The sequence below is a fragment of the Dipodomys spectabilis genome, unplaced genomic scaffold (genome assembly GCF_019054845.1).
Source record: "Dipodomys spectabilis isolate Male_0828 unplaced genomic scaffold, ASM1905484v1 ptg000504l, whole genome shotgun sequence".
In the NCBI taxonomy this organism is placed as follows: Eukaryota; Metazoa; Chordata; class Mammalia; order Rodentia; family Heteromyidae; genus Dipodomys; species Dipodomys spectabilis.
In genome coordinates, this window is record NW_024871181.1 from 350,956 (window position 1) to 371,635 (window position 20,680).

The window sequence follows — 20,680 nt, forward strand, 5'->3', positions numbered from 1 at the left end:
TGTTTAATGGACCCAAAAAGAACCTCCAAGTGGACAGTGCACACTGAAAAGGTTAAATTCTCCCAGGGAGGGGATAGGGTGGGTATGGATGGGCCTTCCCCATGTCCTTTGATGACCACCCCTATCCTCTGAATGAAATTTTCACATTTACTCAAAAGCATCCATTCTAAGATGTAGATCAGCTACTGCCTATATATGTATGCATACACTAATGTGTGTGTATGTGTGTGCGTGCACGCCTACACTGCTATGGGAGATTAATTCAGGGCCTGAACACTGACTCTTAGCTTTCCTACTCAAGGCTAGCTAGCACTTTACCACTGAGCCACAGTTCCATATCCAACATTTTGGTGGTTAGGTGGAGATAAGAGCCACACAGACTTTCTTGACCTGATTTTGAACCTTGATCCTCAGATTTCAGTCCCCTGAGTAGCTAAAATTACAGGCATAAGTCACCAGCAATCTGCTTTTTCCTCTTTCTCTCTTTTTTCCTCTACTTTCTCTGTCTCTCCCACTCACTCTCTCTTTCTTTCTTTCTTCTTTGTGATAATGGGTTTGTTTTTTAATTTTTAATTTTATTTTTTCAGTCGTGGGCCTTGAACTCTGGGCCTGGGTGCTGTCCCTCAGCCCTTGGGCTCAGGGCAAGCACTCTACCGCTTGAGCCACAGCGCCACTTCTGGTTTTCTGTGATTAATTGGAGATAAGAGTCTCATGGATTTTCCTGCCCCAGTTGGCTCTGAACTGTGATCCTCAGATCTCAGTCTCCGAGTAGCTAGGATTACAGGTGTGAGCCACTGGTGCCTGGCTAATTTTTTTTTTTTTACAGAGCAAATTATATTACTTTTTAAATTTAAGACAAAAGAGACAATCCATAGTAACAGAAATCATACCAATGATTTTTTTGGAATCGTACAAAAGCCAAGCTTGACTGGACAGTTGGCTACATAGGTGTAAACATTTATGTGATACTGGGTTTTGAACTCAGGGTTTTTGGGGTTTTTTTTTGTTTTTGGTCCAGTCATGGAGCCTGAACTCTGGGCCTGGGCGCTGTCCCTCAGCTCTTCAGCTCAAGGCTAGCACTCTACCACTTGAGCCACAGTGCCACTTCCGGCTTTTTTCTTTTTGCTTATGTGGTGCTGAGGAATCGAACCCAGGGCCTCAGGCATGCAAGGCAAGCGCTCTACTATTGAGCTACCTTCCCAGCCCTGAACTCAGGGTTTTATGCTTGCTACACAGGTGCCCTACCGCTGGAACCATGCCTCCAGCTCTCATTGATTTGTTTTAATTGTTCAAAGGAGGGGTGGGCTGGGAGGCTGAGGCTCACCAATCACCTGACCACAGTCTCTTCTGCCTACCCACTCTGGAGCTTCCACAGCCACCAAAAGCACTCCACACAGCTGGTGATGTACTTCAGCACACCACCCAACTTCTGAGGTCCGTAGAGGGCAACTGGTCAACCCAAGACCACCAGCCAACACTCAGGCCTTACCTTTATGCAATCATTAAAAGAACTCTGACCGGGGACTGGTGGCTCACGCCTGTAATCCTAGCTACTCAGGAGGCTGAGATCTGAGGATCGCGGTTCAAAGCCAGCCCGGGCAGGAGAGACCGTGAGACTCCTATCTCCAATAAACCACCAGAAAACCGGAAGTGGCGCTGTAGCTCAAGTGGTAGAGCGCTTGCCTTGAGCTGAAGAGCTGAGGGACAGCGCCCAGGCCCAGAGTTCAAGCCCCACGGCCAACCAAAAAAAAAAAAAAAAAAAGAACTCTGGACTTGGAGTCATCCCCCTTACAGAAGGAGGATGCAAACTCCGGTTTGGGCAGAGGACAAGCAACTTCCCCTGAGTCTCTGTTTCCTCAACCATATACTAGAGCTGTTTAGGGAACCAGAGACTATGCTGTTGCTCAGCACTGCCCCAGCACTGCTCTGGAAGTGCTTGATAGGTGTCTAAATTACCACTCATGACAGCAAAATGATCATGGAAGAGCAAAGGGCTTCTCTGGGCAGAACGGGGGAGAGGGTCCATCCTGGGCTGGGTCTACTTCAGCCCTCTGAGATATAGAAGCTGGGAGACCCACTCACTTCATACCTGTCCAGTGGGAGGGGACACATGAGCAGCGCCACCACAACCTCTGTCATGAAGGAGCTGGCCAGGAGGGACACAGGCAGCAGGGCCACCTCACGGGCCCGTGGCTCCTGAATGTAACTCAGCTGGGTATAGATGCCCTGCATGATTTCTGGGATCTGGAGGCAGCAGGAGAGACAGAAGAGAGACCCACTGTAGAAACATGAGAGGCATGGGAGAGCAGGAAGTTGAGAGAAAGAAAGGGGGATATTATATAATTGTAACCTTTCTGTACATCACCTTTATAATAACAACTAAAAATTTTTTTAAAAGAAGGGCGATGATACAAGACAGAGAGACAGGAAGGGTGAGAGAGGAGATGAGAACATAGTACAAAAGAAAGGGAGGGGCACCGAGGGGACTGCTGCTCCCCTGGGGTGAGCCAATGCCCTTCATGTCCCACTCCCAGTTCTAAGTGTCTTGTACCCTCCATGCCACCCAGCTCAAGCGATGAGCAAGTCCCCAGGAGGAGGGAGTCCCCAGGCCCTTGGAGGCCTTACCACCTCTAATACTCTGTGGCGGTACCACTCCAGCACCGAGCTCAGCGTGACTTCCGACGCCAGCTGCATCATCTCCCCAGAATCTTTCCCCCGAGTCTCTGAGCCACCCTTCAGCCCTTCCAGGGCAGTCAGCAGCAGGTCCTTGACCTGCTGGGGCCCCAGGAAGTCTCCAAACTCCTGAAACAAAGGCACAAGAGATCCTGACACCGATGAGCAGACCTGGACCCTCAAATAGAGGCACCAATACCTGAATAGCTCGTGACTGGCATGTGGTAAGCCACACATTCTGCCAATCAGTGAAGGTTAGAGCCTAGGGGCGGGGGTGGGGGGTCGGTGATACAGAAAAAGAAGCAGCGCCTGATGCAGGCTATGCCTATAGCCATAGCTTCTCAGGAGGCTGAGGCAAGAGGATCACTTGAGCCCAGGAGTTTGAGACCAGCCTGGGCAACGTAGTGAGCTTCCATCTCGAAAAAAGAAAACGGCAGGGGCAACATGGTCCCTGAACCCAGAAATGCATGGGGAGAAGTCATGGGCCACAAGCTAGGGCACAGGGGAGGGGAGAAGGGCAGAGGGCTGGTGGGCGTTGTCAGTCACCGCAATGACACGGAGAATGTTCTGGCACGGGCTGACAGGGTTGTAGGGCCCTAGGAAGCGCTTGTTGCTCTCATACAGTTCCATCTTGTTGGTATCTTCCTTGTCTCTGGATCCTGCAGAAAAGAGCTGTTTGGTGTGGCCAGACCAGATGCTTTCATTAAACACAGATTCAGAAGTACTCAAATCCAACATTGCAGCCAGGCACTGGCAGCTCATGCCTGTAGTCCTAGCTACTCAGGTGGCTGAAATCTTAGGATCAAGGTTTGAGGCCAGCCTGGGCAAGAAAATCCATGAAACTCTTATCTCTAATTAGCCTGGAAGTGGAGCTGTGACTCAAGTAGTAGAGTACCCCTTCCCCAGCATCCAGATACTCATCTCCTGCTCCTTCCCCAATGGGAGGCAACAACTATTCAGGATCTCTAAGCCCTAAGCAGAGTCCCTCACTTTTGAACTTCATATAAATGGACTCTATCATGCCATCCTCCAAGTTGGGTTCTTTTCACTCATAGGTGGGATTCACGAATCCTGCAGCATATAACACAAGTTCTGCTGTTTACTCTCAGTGCTATCCTTCTGGAAATGAGCCAGTCCCTCATCTGGCCCTTTCCCCACTGAATCCCTTTCCAGTCAGCTGAGTTCTTGGTGGGGAGCAGGGAAGGGAGGAGGATTGTAAAGTGTTCAAGGTGGTACTCATGACGTTCCCATGGTATAAGCACACCTGTGTACATACCTGTCTATTTTGGATGCTCATCTGGGCTGGTACCAGCTCTGCACATTCTCCACATGTCTGCTGGTGAATGTATCAACCTATCTACTAACCCAGGCCTGGAATGGCTTGGTCACAGGTAAGTGTAGATTCAACTTCCAGAGATACTGATGAACACTGGAAGCATGGCTCAAGTGGTAGAGCACAGGGCCCTGAGTTCAAAGCCCATTAACCCTCTCCCCCCAGCCCTGGACACACACACACACACACACACACACACCACAGATACTGTTGGGCTATTTTCTACCTGGAGTAGGGGTAGGGTACCAAACTTGTTCTCTCTAGCAGCAGTGTATGAGAGTTTCTGTTGTTCTAGGACTCACCTGTATATGGTTTAGCTATTTCATTTTGTCATTCTGGAGGCAAATTTTTATACTTATTTTTTTCTCTTGCAGTGCTAGGGATGGTACCCAGAGCCTATCACATGCTAGGCAAGTGGTCTACTACCGAATTCCATTTCAAGAGCAATAATTGGCTTTTTTGGTTTGGTTTGGTTTTTGTTTATTCAGACAAAGTCTCATTATTAAAGGCTAAAATTTACAATCATCAGCATCTGCTTCCTGAGTGCTAGAATTTTAGGCCTGTGCTATTACACCTAGCAATACTTTTTTTTTTTTTTTTTTGCCTGTCCTGGGGCTTGAATTCAGGGCTTGGATGTTGTCCCTGAGCCTCTTTGTGCTCAAGGCTAACACTCTACCATTTGAACCACAATACCACTTCTAGTTATTTTCTGAGTAGTTTATTGGAGATAATAGTCTTGGGATGCCAGGCGCTGGTGTCTCACGCCTGTAATCCTAGCTACTCAGAGGCTGAGATCTGAGGATTGCAGTTCAAAGCCAGCCCAGGCAGGAAAGTCTGTGAGACTCTTATCTCCAAGAAATCACTAGAAAACTGGAAGTGATGCTGTAGCTCAAGCGGTAGAGCACTCGCCTTGAGCTAAAGAGCTGAAGGACAGCGCCCAAGCCCAGAGCTCAAGCCCCACAACCAAAAAAAAAAGTCTTGGAGGGGGGTGAGGGGGAGGGAAAGAGGGGGAAAAATGAGGGAAGGGGTAACAAGTTAGACAAGAAATGTAATCACTATCTTTCTTATGTAACTGTGAGCCCTCTGCACATCTCCTTGACAATAAAATTTTTTTTTTTAAAAGTCTCATGGTGTGTGCCACTGGCGCCAGGCGCGGACAATACTTTAAAAAATTATAACCTCCAGCCGAGCGCCAGTGGTACATGCCTGTAATCCTAGCTACTCAGAAAGCTGAGATCTGAGAATCATGGTTCAAAGTCAGCCTGGGCAGGAACATCTATGAGACTCTTATCTCTAATTAACCACCAGAAAACCGGAAGCGGTACTGTGGCTCAAGTGGTAGAGCATTAGCCTTGAGCTGAAGAGCTCAGGGACAGCATCCAGGCCCAGAGTTCAAGCCACACGACTGAAAAAAAAAAATTGTGGGGCTGGGAAAGTAGCTCAGTGGTAGGGTGCTTGCCTTGCATACATGAGGCCCTGGGTTCAATTCCTCAGCACCACATAAGAAAAAAGAAAAAAGCCGGAAGTGGCGCTGTGGCTCAAGTGGTAGAGCACTAGCCTTGAGCTGAAGAGCTGAGGGACAGCGCCCAGGCCCAGAGTTCAGGCCCCATGACCGGACCCAAAAAAAAAAAAAACACTGTAACCTCCCTAATCTTGTGGGCAATCCCAATCTCTTCTTCTGCTTTTTTATCCACTTAGTTTTTGTTGTTTTTTTTTATCATCACCGGACTCTACTATATCATTATTTTTGGCCATTGTCTGTTTCCTAGCAACAAGAAGTTAAACACACTGAGGAAGGATTATTCAATGAATCTCTTTTCCACTGTTGAGTCCCCAGAGCCTAAAATAGTGCCTGGCAAAATGGCTCCATATTTTCTGTTGAAATAAACATGTTTTAGGCACAGTCCCAGATCCCTTACTGTGATCAGGCCTGGATCCCTATCAAAGGCATGTAAGACATGGATACAAGAAAGAACCCCTGAGGGCTGGGAAGGTGGCTCAGTGGTAGAGTGCTTGCGTAGCATACATGAAGCCCTTGGTTCAATTCCTCAGTACCACATAAATAGAAAAAGCCAGAAGTAGTGCTATGGCTTCAGTGACAGAGTGCTAGCCTTGAACAAAAGAAGCTCAGGGACAGTGCTCAGGACCTGAGTTCAAGCCCCAGGACTGCCAAAAAAAAAAAGAACCCCTAAAGCTGAATGATGACCCAGACCATCTCTGCTGTTGGTAAAGGAAGGATCCAGGCTCTGCAGTCAGGCAGACCCAGCCCCAAGTCCTCGCTTTGCTGCTGTCTCCACATATGTGGTTGGACAACCCAACTGTTCAAGAGCCTAGCAGTGAGAATTTGGCCTAGGGCTCCCAAACAGAACACAGTACACCAGTTACATTTGAAATTCAGATAAATATATATTCATATATATATATATATATATATATATATATATATATATATATGAGACAATGCACTAAAATTGTTTATCTGAAATTCAAATGTAGCTGGGCGTCCTATATTTTTAGCTAAATCTGGCAACCTTAATTTAGCCAATCCTATTCCTGGACCTAGGGCTGATCATTAATGTGACTAAGCCTTCACTTGTCATTTGGGGAGCATGAATAGCTTCTGGTCAGTGGGAGAAATCTAATCTTTGTCCCAGATGCTGGAGATCAAGAAAAGCAGGGGGACCAGACAGACTTCAGAAGGTTAGAGGGATGGGAAAGATAAATGCTCTGACATGACTGACATGAGCTGAAAAGAAGAACCCATCTCATTTCGTATTTCAAAACTTTGTAGATTATATCCTAGTGACCCCTCTCCTTTTTTTTTTTTTTAACAGATGAGGAAATCTAGGTGAAGTAAAGTGTTTGCTGAGCTTACACAGTGGGGCTAGGTCAAGGCCTGGTCTTGTAGGCAAGCCACTCTGCCACTGGTGCCAGGGGAGAGTGAACAAGGTTGTTGGCAGAGTTGGGACTACAGAGAAAGAAGAGAGCCAATATTGTATCCCTCCGGGTGCCTGTCTCAGCACACTGTTGTCAGTGGCTCCCTGAAACTAGCTCTCAAGACATTTCTCTCACCTGAGGGCTTGAGCCATGGATTCTAATATCAGACCTGTTTTCTTTGTTTTTTTCATAGATATTCACTGAGTGCCCCCGAGGGTCACACCCAGGGCTAGACACTGGGAACTCAGTGGTGACTGAGACAATCCTGCCTTCTCTTCGTGGGGAAGATTGGCAAGGGAACAAGGCATGAAGTTGTGGGCATATTAATTTGACAGTCATAGATGAAGGTTTGGAGGGATGAGGGAAAGTTCAAATACAAAGACTGTGGCCACGTGAATAGGTCTATTTGCAGCCCTGCTTCGGTAGGGACAAAGACTTCCTACCAGTTTCTGGTCCTCACCTGGCCAGTGATGCCTTCTGACCACCTTGCCCACCCTCCCCACCCCACCCCCAGCCGCACAGCTGGCAGGGCTTACGTTTCTGGAGCTCCAGAATAGTGTAGAGGATGGTGATGCCATCCAGCGCCTCCCGGCCAATCTCCTCGTCAGGGTCCCCAATGCGGAGAAGGAGCCTCCCCAGCAGCAGACCCAGAGCGGGGAAGCCCGAGGACATCTGTGTGTGTCAATCCCAGGGAGACAATGTCCAAAGGGAACAGAGCGAGTGGGCTCCCCTAACATCTGACCCTGACCCTCAGACCTGGGAAGACCCCTCCCCCTTCCCGGGCGTCCATCCTTCCCAGAGGCACTTACAAAGAAAGGCAGTGTCAGAAGTGTGTGGTTCAGTACAGAGACATTGCTGTTCACAGCCCGAGCTCGCTCATGGGCCTTTCCAGAGTTCATCCAGGGCCCCAGAGGCTGCAGGGACAAGGGAGAGACGGAGCAAGAGTGGGATGCCAACCCTTAGCTTCCAGGTGGCCAAGCCAGCTTCACTAATCTGCAGGAAGCTGCTAGAAGGGGCATGAAGGCAATTTGCCACAGCCTTCCTCCTCTTGTCCAGGCTCAGGAGAGATGAGAATTGGACTCAGGGAATGGAGGGAGGGAGGAGGTCATTGAGGAAAGATGAATGGTAAGGGAGAGTCATGAGGACAGAAAGTCAAAGACAAGAAAAGATTTAAAAAAAAAATGGGGCAACAGCAGTAGCAGCATGGAGAAGCTCTCTATGGGGGTAGAGCAAAGGAAGAGGAAAGGGACAGGAACCCAGAGCAGGTCCTGTAAGAGGAAAAGAGACAGGTGCTGGTTTGGGATCCCCAAGGCAAATCATTCCTGAGTCTGGCGCCCCACTGTGCTGAGCCAGCATCCCTTTCCCTCTGCCCTTCCTCCCCCACCCCTCCCCACCTCCCTTCCTGCACCTCCAAGATACTCTTCAGCCCAGCAGGGGTGGGGTCTTCAATAAAGAGAGCAATGAGCAGTGTCTGCAGGGCATCCAGGGTCTGATGGTAGAGTGTCTGTGGACAGGAAGGAGGAAGGCCGAGCTGTTAGGGCCCTAAAACAACTGCCAGCCTTCCAGGCGCCCCCTGACATGGGTCAGAAGAGGGCATTTATAGCCATAAAGAGATGCTCTCTGGCCCCTACCTCTAAGTATCACATGTTGTCTGTTATTAAGTTAAATTACTTCCCCTCTGTGGGTCAAGAGTATCCCCATTAACAAATTGGTGATTGGTGACCCTGTGCTTCCTCGGGACAGTGGAAGCAGAAACCCAGCATTTACCATATCTGCTATGGACCAGGAAAATGAAAGGCCATTTGCTTATGACCATGTCATTTTGTCCTCCAACTGTTTTTCTCATTTTACAGATTCAGAGACAATGACCAAGGTCACACAGCAAAAGGAACTTCCAAGTTGTGAAGAATGAGAGTATGAACCAGGTGTGAGCCAGTGGCTGTGCTTTAAATATTCAGGAGGCTGAGAGCTGAGGATTGTAGTTCAAAGCCAGAAAGAGCAGGAAAATCCATGAGACTACTTCTCTCCAATTAACCACCAAAAAGTGGAGCTGTGGTTCAAGTGGTAGGGCACCAGTGAAGAAAAAAGCAAGAAAGCAAGAAATAAAGAAAGGAAGGAAGAGAGAAAGAAAGAAAGAAAGGGAGAAAGAAAGAAAGAAACAAAGAAACAAAAAAGAAAGAAAGGAAGGAAGGAGGGAAGGAAGAAAGAAAGAAAGAAAGGGTTGGGCGCTGGTGGCTCACTCCTGTAATACTAGCTACTCAGGAGGCTGAGATCTGAGGATCGTGGTTCAAAGCCAGCCCAGGCAGGAAAGACCATGAGATTCCTATCTCCAATAAACCATCAGAAAACCAGAAGTGGCGATGTAGCTCAAGTGGTAGAGCCCTCGCCTTGAGCTGAAGAACTGAGGGACAACGCCCAGGCCCAGAGTTCAAGCCCCATAACCGACAAAAAAAAAAAAAAAGGAAAGAAAGAAAGAGAGAAAGAAAGAGAAAGAAAGGAAGGAAGAAGAAAGAGAGGGAGAGAAAGGAGGAAGGAAGGGAAAGAAAGAAGAGAGAGAGAGAGGGAAGAAGATGAATGGGAAATTCTTTTTTTTTATTGTGAAAATACTGTACAGAGCGGTTACAATGACATGGGCAAGATAATGAGTACATTTCTTATCAAGCATTGTAGCCTCCTCCTTTGTTTCCCCTTCCCATCCCTTCCCATCCTCCCCCTGCCCGTGTGAATGGGAAATTCTTTAGGACTGTAAGGATAAATGAGAGGAACAACATTGCTTCTAGTGTCTCTGGGGAACTTCTCTAATTCTTTTTGAATCGTTACTTGTAGACCCAAATGGCTTTTCCAGGTTACCTTTAAGGGAGATAGCCCTTAAGTTCCTGCCTGAGTTTCACACCACAGTCTTGCAATTCCTGACACACACAAGGCTAGGCAGTGGGCTTGAGTTCTCTGGGAAGATCGTCTCTTCCTTGCCTTCCTTCCTCCTGCTGCAATCCCAAGTCTATCTCCCAGGTGGTCTTTGGCCAAGACTCCTGAGTCTGCATAGTATGGAGCTGGAAGTCCTTTGAGTTGTACCACAACCACCAAGCAAGCCTCATTACCAACTACCTCCTCCTTCCCACCTACTGCAGCCTATTGCTGGGAAACACTTCCCTCTGCCGGCCAGGCTTGAAACTACAAGAGAGTTGTCTTCTTTCTATTCAGCAAGGAATCTTGCCTTTCCTTTGGGTCTTCTCTCAGGGCACCAGTCCCAGAATCCAGAGGTCTGATTGTGTCCATGTACTTCGACCCCAATCACTCTCCATCTTGGTGCCCCAAACTCTTGTTTATCCTCCTGGGCTTTAGCCACACTTGCCTTCCGTGTGTGTGTGTGTGTGTGTGTGTGTGTGTGTGTGTGTGTGTGTGTGTGTGTGTGTGTGTGTGTGTGTGTGTGTGTGTGTGTGTCCTGGGGCTTGAACACCCAACCTGGGTGCTATCCCTGAGCTTTTTTTGCTCTTTTTTGCCAAGTTTTTGTGGCTCTACCACCTGACCCACAGTTCCATTTCAGCTTTTTGCTAGTCAATTGGAGATGAGAGTCTCATAAGTAGGGCACTGGTAGCTCACACCTGTAATCCTAGCTACTCAGGAGGCTGAGATCTAAAGATTGCAATTCAAAGCCTACCTGGGAAGGAAAGTCCATGGGACTCTTGTCACCAATTAACCACTAGAAAACTGGAAGTGGTGCTATAGCTCAAAGTGGTAGAGCACTACCCTTGAGCAGAAAAACTCAAGGACAGTGTCCAGGCCCAGCCCCATGACAGACATTTTTAAAAGAGCCTCATAGACTTTTCTGCCTGCACTGGCTTCACATCTTTTTTTTGGGGGGCGGGGGGGGGGGGGGGAAGTCCGGTCATAGGGCCTGAACTGTGGGCCTGGGCGCTGTCCCTCAGCTCTTCAGCTCAAAGCTAGCATTCTACCACTTAAGCCACAGCGCCACTTCCGGCTTTTTTTTTCTTTTTGCTTATGTGGTACTGAGGAATCGAACCCAGGGCCTCAGGCATGCAAGGCAAGCGCTCTACCACTGAGCCACCTTCCCAGCCCCCTGGCTTCACATCTTGATCCTCAGATCTCAGCCTCCTGAGTAGCTAGGATAACTGGTGTGAGCTAGTGGCACCTTCCCAGCCCTGCCTTCTTGGTATTCTTGCGGTCATTGCTCTGCCCACTGGCTTCCCACAGGCTGTTCGTTTTGCCTCAAAAGCTCATCCATCTGTCACCTTCTTTATTACCTAGCTCTTCTTTACATTCTTGACTCGAGAGTCACACCTCTTGGCCCTGCCTAGGCCATACTTCCATTGCAGGCTCTTTATAGCACCGAACGCTGCCTGCTTACAGCACTGACCACTGGTACAGTTCTGCATTTATCTGAGCATCTTCTGATAACATTGGTCTCCCCCATCCTTAGCCGCACTTGGAAAGCTACCAGTATGAGTCTAGTGTGGAAATACACTTAGCTAATTATTTGCTAATAAGACACCACCTTAAAACACCTACCTTACCCAGCCTCCTTCCTCATCTTATACCAAGGGTTCCCTCTGCCAGCTCCTCCCCAGCTAACCCCATAGAGTTTTGAAGATGTTTGCCTGAGGCCCTTGAGGCTCTGCTCCCTGCCTCCGACCTCCAGTCTTTCTCTTTTATGGCTCTTCCTCTTTCCTGATAGAGGAAAGAGGATGGCCAGGCCTGAGGACCCACCAGGAGGGATCCACTTACCTGGATGGCCTCTGCCTTGGCCTCATCTTTCTCCTGCATAGCCTGCACAGAAGGCAGTGAGAACACACTCTGCACACACGTGTTCACCAACTCTATTCGCTCACGCACACTCAGGTTAGGCTTGGTGTGACTAGGAAGAGACAGAAAGCAAAGCATGGAGGGAGGGAGGGACCCAGGATGCAGGGCAGGGCAGAGGGCACCTGGGATGGGCCCTGGGGAAGACCAAGGTTAGATCTACCAAGGATGAGGTGGGATGGGACCAACTAGAAGGGTTTGTGCAGGGGGAGTGGGCAAAGAAGGGGTAGAAGAGAGGCCCAGAAGAGAAAGGGGCACCTGGAGGGAAAGGAGGAGGGACTGGGACAGGGAGGGAGCTGTGGACACCTTAGCTGGGTCAGAGTCTCCATGGCTTGCCGCCGGGTGGAGCTGGAGAGGGAATCCAGTGGCTCCTCCTGGATCTGCCTCTAGACAAGGGGCATGGAAAGGCCAATGAGGAGGAGAGGAAGAGCCAGGATTGCCCTCCTCACTGGCCACAGCTCTTTATCCTAGGGAGAACTCCTCCACTGATACAGGCCAGAGAACCAGCTCACTGCCAATGTCATCCTATACCCTCAGTTCAAAGCCAACCAAAATACCCCATGCCCTAACCTATGTGCCCCACGTGGAGAGCTGTTCTTTTCTCTCTTCTTTTCTTTTCCTGTTCTTTTCCTTCTCCTTTCTTTCTTTCTTTCTTTCTTTCTTTCTTTCTTTCTTTCTTTCTTTCTTTCTTTCTTTCTTTCTTTCTTTCCCTTCCTTCCTTCCTTCCTTCCTTCCTTCCTTCCTTCCTTCCTTCCTTCCTTCCTTCTTTCCTTCCTTCCTTTCTGTCATAGGCATGAACTCTGGGCCTGGGCACTGTCCCTCAGCTCTTCAGCTCAAGGCTAATGCTCTCCCACTTGAGCCACAGTGCCACTTCCGGTTTTTGGAGTGGTTTATTGTAGATAAGAGTCTCACAGAGTTTCCTGCCTGGGCTGGCTTTGAACCATGATCCTCAGATCTCAGCCTCCTGAGTAGCTAGGATTACAGGAGTGAGCCACCGACACCCAGAAAGAACTGTTCTCATAGCAGCCTTCTGGTGACTGATGTGTTTAAACCATAGAATTGGCCTGAAGCAAGAAACACCATCCCTGGCTCTCAAAAGCTGTCCAGTTGAATGCTTTAAAACACTAATTATTTCTCACCCTTGATTAAACACTTACACAGAGTAGGTGCTCAATTAGTGCTACTTAAATGAAAGTAGGAAGCATAAGGACTTTTTCTCTATATGGGACACCGAGCTACATTGAACTTTGGAAAGCTCAGTGAGTATTGGTGTCCTGCTCATTCTGGTGGGTGGCTGAGAAGAGACTGCCCTGAGCAAAATCATCGGGGAACCCTCTGAAGTTGCTTGCCTGGTGTAACGCCTGGACAAAGCCTACAGTCTCCAGCAGCACAGGCTTCCCCACAGACTAAGCTCTGGGTTGTGTCCTTCCATGAGCCAAAGTCATCAAGCATTATCATATCCTCTCGTGAGACAAGAAGACAGAGCTTCCCCAGGGGAAATAACTTGCCAAGCTCTCCCCAAGTGGGTGGAAGGCAGAGGTGGAGCTGAGGCTCAGGTCCAGGTGAGCTGCCTCTTATCTTGTCTTCTTCCTGTCTTACCTCCACACACTCCCCCCAGTCTCACCAATGAGTGGACTCAGACATTGCCACTCCAGTGGAACCTTATGGGGACCCCAGTGGCTCCCGCACCATCATCTTTTTCACTATCATCATCTTCTCTTCTTCTTCCAGCAAATCCCGGTTCTTCTGCAGTCTGATAACATCATCCACCTTCGGAGCAACAGAGAATAGAACCACAGGGGGAGAGCCCCTCTGAATCCAACCAGCCAGGAGAGCACCTACCACACCTGCTAACTACCCACTCCAGCAGGTAGGCAAGTCAGCTGGCTCCTCAACCCCCCTCCCCAGCCCCCAGCATTGGCTCAAGAGAAATGACAAGTTTCTACAAGAGCTACTTGGGGTGAGTGAGGATTGGAGAAAAGTCTTGGTGACAGGGTAGGGAGGATGATCCTTGGAGGCCAGCATTTGGAGAAGTATATATGAGAGACTGCAAACCCTTCCTCCTTCTCCAGTTAATGGAAAGGTAGAACAGAAAGGGTTCTGACATCTCGACCTGAAATCCCACCATTAGAGCCGGGCGCCGGGGGCTCACGCCTGTAATCCTAGCTACTCAGGAGGCTGAGATCTGAGGATCGCGGTTCAAAGCCAGCCCGGGCAGGAAAGACTCCTATCTCCAATAAACCACTAGAAAACTGGAAGTGGTGCTGTAGCTCAAGTGGTAGAGCGCTTGCCTTGAGCTGAAGAGCTGAGGGACAGCGCCCAGGCCTAGAGTTCAAGCCCCATGACCGACAAAAAAAAAAAAAAAATGAAATCCCACCATTAGCAACTCTCTTCCGAGCTTTCTGGTACAGACCAATTCAGGCATTCCACTACTTGAGAGAGAATACATTAACCAATATGGTGGCATAGCAGCAAAGTAGGTTAGGGGCTGGACATACCAGAGTCATCGTGTGGCCATCTCTTGTCTCTGGCATCTTCACCAGGCAGGAGGTCACATCATCCAAGGCTCCTGCATGTCCACAGTTTCAGTGGGGAGAGAAGGGAGTAAAGGATGGGTGCTTAGGGTGCTATAATCTCCTCCCCCTCCCATCTGGACATCTTCGTCCTCATTCCCCCAACAGCCAAATTAAACTTCATTTTTTTGGTCCAAGAGCAGGACTTGAATTCACTATCTAATGCTTGCTTTCACTCTTGGCTGGCGCTCTACCACCAAAGCCACTCCTCTAACCTGATGACACTGAGCTTTTAAAAGTGTAAATCAGACATTTAGCCTTTTTCCAACCACCTACTTCTCCCCTTGAAGTGTGCTGTCCCTCTTTGGGCGGTTCACTCTTATTCAACCACCCACCTCATGCTTTGAAGTGTACTTATGCTTTTCTAATAAGTCCTTTTCTATGATCTTATTCTTCCTGGTTCTCTTTTCTTCTTCCTCCTCTCTCTCTCTCTCTCTCCTCCCCTCTCTCTCCTCCCTCCCTCCCTCCCTCCCTCCCTCCCTCCCTCCCTCCCTTCCTTCCTCCCTTCCTTCCTTCCTTCCTTCCCGTGCTTATACTGTTTTGAACTTTAGCTTTATTCACTCAAGGCTGGTGCTCACTACTTGAGCTGCAGCTCCACATCTGGCTTTTTCGTGGTTAATTGGAGATAAGAAGTTTCATGGCTGTATTTGATTTTGGTACTCTGCATCTTATATATACATTTACCTAATTTGGGGAAGGGAAGGGGAATAACAAAATGCTGAAACAAGGACACAGGATGACCCATTGCAACAATGAGACTCACAAGACACTCTGTTGGAAATGAACTTTACAACTTCGGGTGGGGGGGAGAGTGGGGGAGGTGGGCGAGGGAAGAGATAGTAGGAGAAAAGCGAGGGAAGGGGGTAATAATGCTCAACAGGAAATGTAGTCGTCACCTTACTCGTAACTGTAACCCCTCTGTGGAGCACTTTCACAATAAAATTTTAAAAATTAAAAAAAAAAAAGAAGCTTCATGGACTTTCCTGCCCAGGCTGACTTTGAACTGCTGTCCAGCTACCCTTAGATATCAGCTTCCTGAGTAGCTAGGCTGCCTATCGCTCTTCACCTAAAACCATGCCAAAGCCGCGGTGCTGTGTGACTACTCAGCATATCTGATTCTGCCGTGAAATCTCGGAGGATATTTGACCATATCTACAACATTACAGAAAAAGCCACCCGAGACCTGCCTGGCACATTCATTCTGTGCAATAGCAGTGCACATGACATGAAGAATTGTCCCAAATGGCTCATTTCCCCCCCTCAAATAAAAGATATGAAATAATCAGTTCATGTTCCTTCCCCTGCCTAAAGCCCCTGGGTGGAGCCCCACATCATCTGTCATAAGGCCTCATCCTTGCCAGTCTACATGGCCACATGGCCACATGGCCACTTCTCCGGCTTTACCCTCTTTGCTCTCCCCTGCCTCCTTGGCTCTGGCCACACAGGCCTCCTTATGGTCCTGGACAAGTTCCCCATCAAGGGCTTGACATGTCATTTTCTTCATCTGGGCACTACCTTGTCATGCCCTGTTGTTCCCCTAGGGTGCCCTCCCTAGGCCTCTGTGCCTGCCACTCCTGGCCTTCGTATTACATGAGGGCCCACTGTGTCCTGCTGTGCTATGTTCTGTTCTCTTCTTCCCAAGTTATAGCCAAAGGCTTATTTGTTACAGAGAGTATCACTCAACTTGCTGTAGGTGAAAGAGCCTCATCTTTCTGGGGATGAGGGCTCCCCACTCCATGCAGGTAGGTGAAAAGGAATGCTGCAAGCCCCACTCACACCTCCTCTTTAAATAGGGTGGGTTTGGAGCTCAAGCTTGGCCAATAAGCATATCTCATGCCTCCATGTGCAGTGACTGGCCCAGAGATGGGCACTTAAGGGAGCAGCTCCCAGAAAAGCCCTTTATTTAAGGATATCAAGGTGATATCAAAAGAGAGCCTTTCAAGGTCAAGGTTAGCAGAACCTGGGAGAACTAGGGCTCCACAGTCATCTTGGCTGGAACTGCCAGAGGCTATAGGGAGATGGAGCCAAGAGGAAGTACTGAATACAGCTGGTGCCAAGATCTTGGAGTCTAAATTCCATTCTCTACCAAAACCAGCAAGGCTCCTTGGAGAAATGGTGGATTCCAGGGGAAGTTCAGGATGAGCTGAGACATCTGATGCCAGAAAACAAAGGACAGAACTCCCCCAAAGCAATGAGGTATGTCAAAGGGACACAAAGGTGATTCCACTGGTCAAATTAAGGTAAATATGAGTATGGAGACAAATAACAATAGGTTATAGCCCATTGAGTAAGTTAGGAAACCACAACAGTGTACTAATATAAATAGATGCATGAGATGATTTGATAAGGAATGAAACACAAAGCACCTTGGGCCACAAGATGTGTATTATAAGGGAGAAATAGTGACTGCACAGCAGAGAATTTCCCTAGCAACCATCTTTCTCAGGTGATCAAAGTGAACATTAGTCAGGGAACAAATAAAAATCACCAGGCACAAGACAAGGTGGCAATTAGCAAAACTCCCATCTTTCTGTGCTATTCCCTGCAAAGGATGCAAGACCCAAAAATCTGCTCATGAGGAAACATCAGATGAGCCCAGACTCAGTCACAGCCTACAAAGCAGCTGGTCCCTAACCTTCAAATGCGTCAAGGACATGGAAGTCAGGAAAAGGCTGGGGACTGAGGGAGATAGAACAGACTGGATGGAAAATTACGGGAAGAGATCCTGAACTGGATCCTTTGCTGCAAAGGACGTTGCTGGGAAAACAGGTAACATGCGAAATGGGGCTAAGCATTTGATGCTACTTGCTTGTCAATATTAATCTCCTGGCTATGGTTATTACATTTTGTCATTTTTTGCAAGAAATATACTGGAATTCAGATGTGATGGACCACTACTAATTGTCTCCTGATTTAGAAATCAACAGATTTAGCACTATACTTTTGATTTTTCTCTAAATCATTTTCGATAATCATTCAGACATTTAGTTCTTTTTTTTGGGGGGGGGGGTGTCCAGTCGTGGGGCTTGGGTGCTGTCCCTCAGCTCTTCAGCTCAAGGCTAGAGCTCTACCACTTGAGCAACAATGCCACTTCTGGCTTTTTTCTTTTTGCTTATGTGGTGCTGAGGAATCGAACCCAGGGCCTCATGCATGCAAGGCAAGTGCTATCTACCACTAAGTCACCTTCCCAGCCCTTTAGTAAGTTCTTAACATAGAAACACACTGCTCTAGGTGCACTTAGTAAAAGTAAACTAAGATTCCAATGTGGTGGTGCACACCTGTAATCCCCATACTCAGGAAGCTGAGGCAGGAAGATAAAGAGATGGAACCAGATTAGGCTATATAGCAAGACCCAAGACACTTACCTAAAGAAAATAAGTTTATTGGGGCGGGGAGATGGGAAGAGATGGGAAGGGGAAACAAAGGAGGAGGCAACAATGCTGGATAAGAAATGCACTCATTATCTTGCCCATGTGATTGTAACCCCTCTGTACAGTATTTTCACAATAAATAAATTTTTTTAAAAAAAGAAGATAAGTTTCTCTCTTGATTGGAAGGGAAAGGGAATCACAGAAACAGCAGGACAAAGGATGAATGAATGCAACAATGATACTCACCAGACACTATGTTGGAAATGAACTTTACAACTTGGGAGGTGGGAAGGAGGAGTGGTAAGTGGGAGAAAATGAGGGAGGGGTAACAGTGTTTAAAAAGAAATGTAAGCTGGGCAACTCAGGAAGCTGAGGTCTGAGGATCGCAGGAAAGCCCATGAGACTCTTATCTCCAATAAACCACCAGAAAATCAGAAGTGACACTGTGGCTTAGGTGGTAGAGCACTCTCCTTGAGCTGAAGAGCTGAGGGACAGCGCCTAGGCCCAGAGTTCAAGCTCCACGACAAGCGAAAGAATGAAAAAACAAAAGAACGAATGAAAGAAAGGAATAACAAACGAAAGAAAGAAAGAAAGAAAAATTAAAAAAGAAAGAGAGAGAAAAAAGGAAAAAAAAGGGGCTGGGAAGGTGGCTCAGTGGTAGAGCGCTTGCCTTGCATGCATGAGGCCCTGGGTTCGATTCCTCAGCACCACAAAAACAGAAGAAGCCAGAAGTGGGGCTGATGCTCAAGTGGTAGCATGCTAACCTTGAGCTGAAGAGCTGAGGGACAGCGCCCAGGCCCAGAGTTCAAGCCCCATGACCGACAAAAAAAAAAAGAAAAAGAAAGAAATGTACTTATTACCTTACTTATGTAACTATGACCCCTCTGTTTATCACATTTACAATAAATTTGTAAAAAAATAAATAAATAAAGTTTCAGAAAAAAAGACCCCCCCCCCCTCTAAAAAAAGAAAGGGAAGGAATGAAGGGAAGGAGAAAGGGAGGAGGGAGGGAATTCCTGCATATAGATAGGACCCCCCGCCCAGGTCCTTGCCTAGGCAAGAGCCTCAAAGTCTTAACAGAGATAAGCCTTCAACAGAGGTAAACTGAGTCTGCAGCCTAGCCATTGCACTGGCCATGCATTGGGCTTAAGGAACCAGGACTGAAATTTACCAGGAAAAAAAACCCAACAACACATTCATTCTGAAGGGAAGGTGGAGCTGATAGACAGACTTATATACTTAACCACAGAATAGACGAATTTTTCCCCCATGGTGTTATGGTTAACGAAATTGAAGCTAGCTCCCTGCTCCCCCCTTCCCTCTACAAATCTGAACAGTGCTCTTCCCAGCCATCCTCACTCCAGTCTCACTCACCCTCTGGGAGGCTGCGGAAGGCCATAGGGCTCTCTCTCTCCCCCTGGACCCCCTCATTCTCTGGAGACATAGTTCGAATGTTGTTTTCTTCAGAATAATCCTGTTGGGTACTCAGGGTCAGCGTGGAGAGATCACTGATCATGAAGGTGGAGCCCATGCTCACAGTTTCGTTGGAGCCCAGGAGTGGGACCATGCATAAAGATGGAGAGTGAGTAGAGTTGGGTCCATGGGAGCTAGAGTGCAGGCTGACACCATCATTGGAGCCAGAAATCATGGTGACAGATGAGGCTTGAATGACAGTCGTGTTCAGATCAGCTGTGGGCTGGCCATTTGAACCCACATTGACGGTGCCCTTGGAGTTTGTGCTGCAGGTTGTACCGAAGGCTCCTTTGGAAACAGATCCAGAGATGCTGTGTGACATGGGGATGGTCTGACTGGTCTCTGGGATCAGGGTTCCAGATGAATCGGGAGCTACATTCAGGTTCAGTTTGGAGATATTTCTTAAGCTCCCATGGAGCAGTTGATTGGAGCCCTGATCCTGAGAAGTGCTGGAGGCTGGAAGGAGAACCTGCAAGCCCAGCCTGGAGACACAGGGGCCCGGCTCTTCTTTTGATTGGGACCTTACAAATGAGTTTAACTCTGGCCTGGAGGGATTGGAGTTACTCTGGCCCAAACCAAAAATCTTGTTTGAGGCAGAATTGAAGGCCTGCTCAGTGTTTGGCCCAGACAAGTTATCCAGGCTCAGACTGGTGTCTTCAGAAGAGCCAGGTTTCAGTACAGGATTTGAGGCTGGATGGAGGGCTCCCTGTGGGTCAAGCTTGGAGGTGTGATTTGAATTCCAGTCCACCGTTTCCATAGGGCAGCAACTGGTCATCTGGAGAGAGGCTGGATCTGAGACTCCATTGTCACAAGGACTGGGGGTGTTATCAGAGTCATGGCCAGGGGCCTCCTCTAAAGCTGGATGAAGGTCCTGAACATGGGCCAATCCAGGACTTGGGATAGGAACCAGGAGTACATCTGGGTTGGGTCCAAGGATGGTACCAGAGCCCAACCCTGGAGCTTCACAGGAGTTGAGAGGTGGTGTCATTGTTGAGTCTTCATGGAGGACAGGACTAGCCCCTGAACTCACAGCCATGACCAGTATGAAGGTCTCTCAATGCCACTGCCTCTTTTAATAGACAACTTTCTTTTGGGCTCTCTGGGGGGGAGAGAGAGAGAGAGAGAGAAAGAACCTGTTAGAAACTTTCTCATCCTTATAGTCTTTATTCTTGGTCTGGGAATGTGACTTAATGGTAGATTACTTGCCTAGCATGCATGAAGCCCTGAGTTTGATTCCTCAGTACCATATAAACAGAAAAGGCTGGAAGTGGTGCTGTGGCTCAAGTGGTAAAGTGATAGCCTTGAGCAAAAGAAGCTCAATGGGGCTGGGAAGGTGGCTCAGTGGTAGAGAGCTAGCCTTGAGGTGAAGAGCTGAAGGACAGTGCCCAGGCCCAGAGTTCAGGCCCACGACTGGACCCAAAAAGAAGAAGAAGAAAGAAGAAAGAAGAAGAAGAAGAAAGAAGAAGAAGAAAGAAGAAGAAAGAAGAAAGAAGAAGAAAGAA

The 20,680-nt window shown here is 48.2% G+C and overlaps 1 protein-coding gene across 1 annotated transcript in view; it reads right to left on the reverse strand.

Moving 5' to 3' along the window:
- Mroh7 (maestro heat like repeat family member 7) overlaps positions 1 to 20,214 on the reverse strand; it is a 39,235-nt gene extending 19,021 nt beyond the window's left edge. Inside the window, exons 1-11 of the mRNA XM_042669764.1 lie at positions 19,080 to 20,214; positions 14,260 to 14,330; positions 13,451 to 13,531; positions 12,068 to 12,147; positions 11,687 to 11,816; positions 8,352 to 8,447; positions 7,753 to 7,857; positions 7,480 to 7,615; positions 3,220 to 3,332; positions 2,626 to 2,802; positions 2,090 to 2,244 (exon numbers count right to left, since the gene is read on the reverse strand). Coding sequence (XP_042525698.1) covers positions 2,090 to 2,244; positions 2,626 to 2,802; positions 3,220 to 3,332; positions 7,480 to 7,615; positions 7,753 to 7,857; positions 8,352 to 8,447; positions 11,687 to 11,816; positions 12,068 to 12,147; positions 13,451 to 13,531; positions 14,260 to 14,330; positions 19,080 to 20,214 — 2,279 coding nt within the window. The remainder of the gene's footprint in view (positions 1 to 2,089; positions 2,245 to 2,625; positions 2,803 to 3,219; positions 3,333 to 7,479; positions 7,616 to 7,752; positions 7,858 to 8,351; positions 8,448 to 11,686; positions 11,817 to 12,067; positions 12,148 to 13,450; positions 13,532 to 14,259; positions 14,331 to 19,079) is intronic.
- Between the last annotated feature and the right edge of the window lie 466 nt (positions 20,215 to 20,680).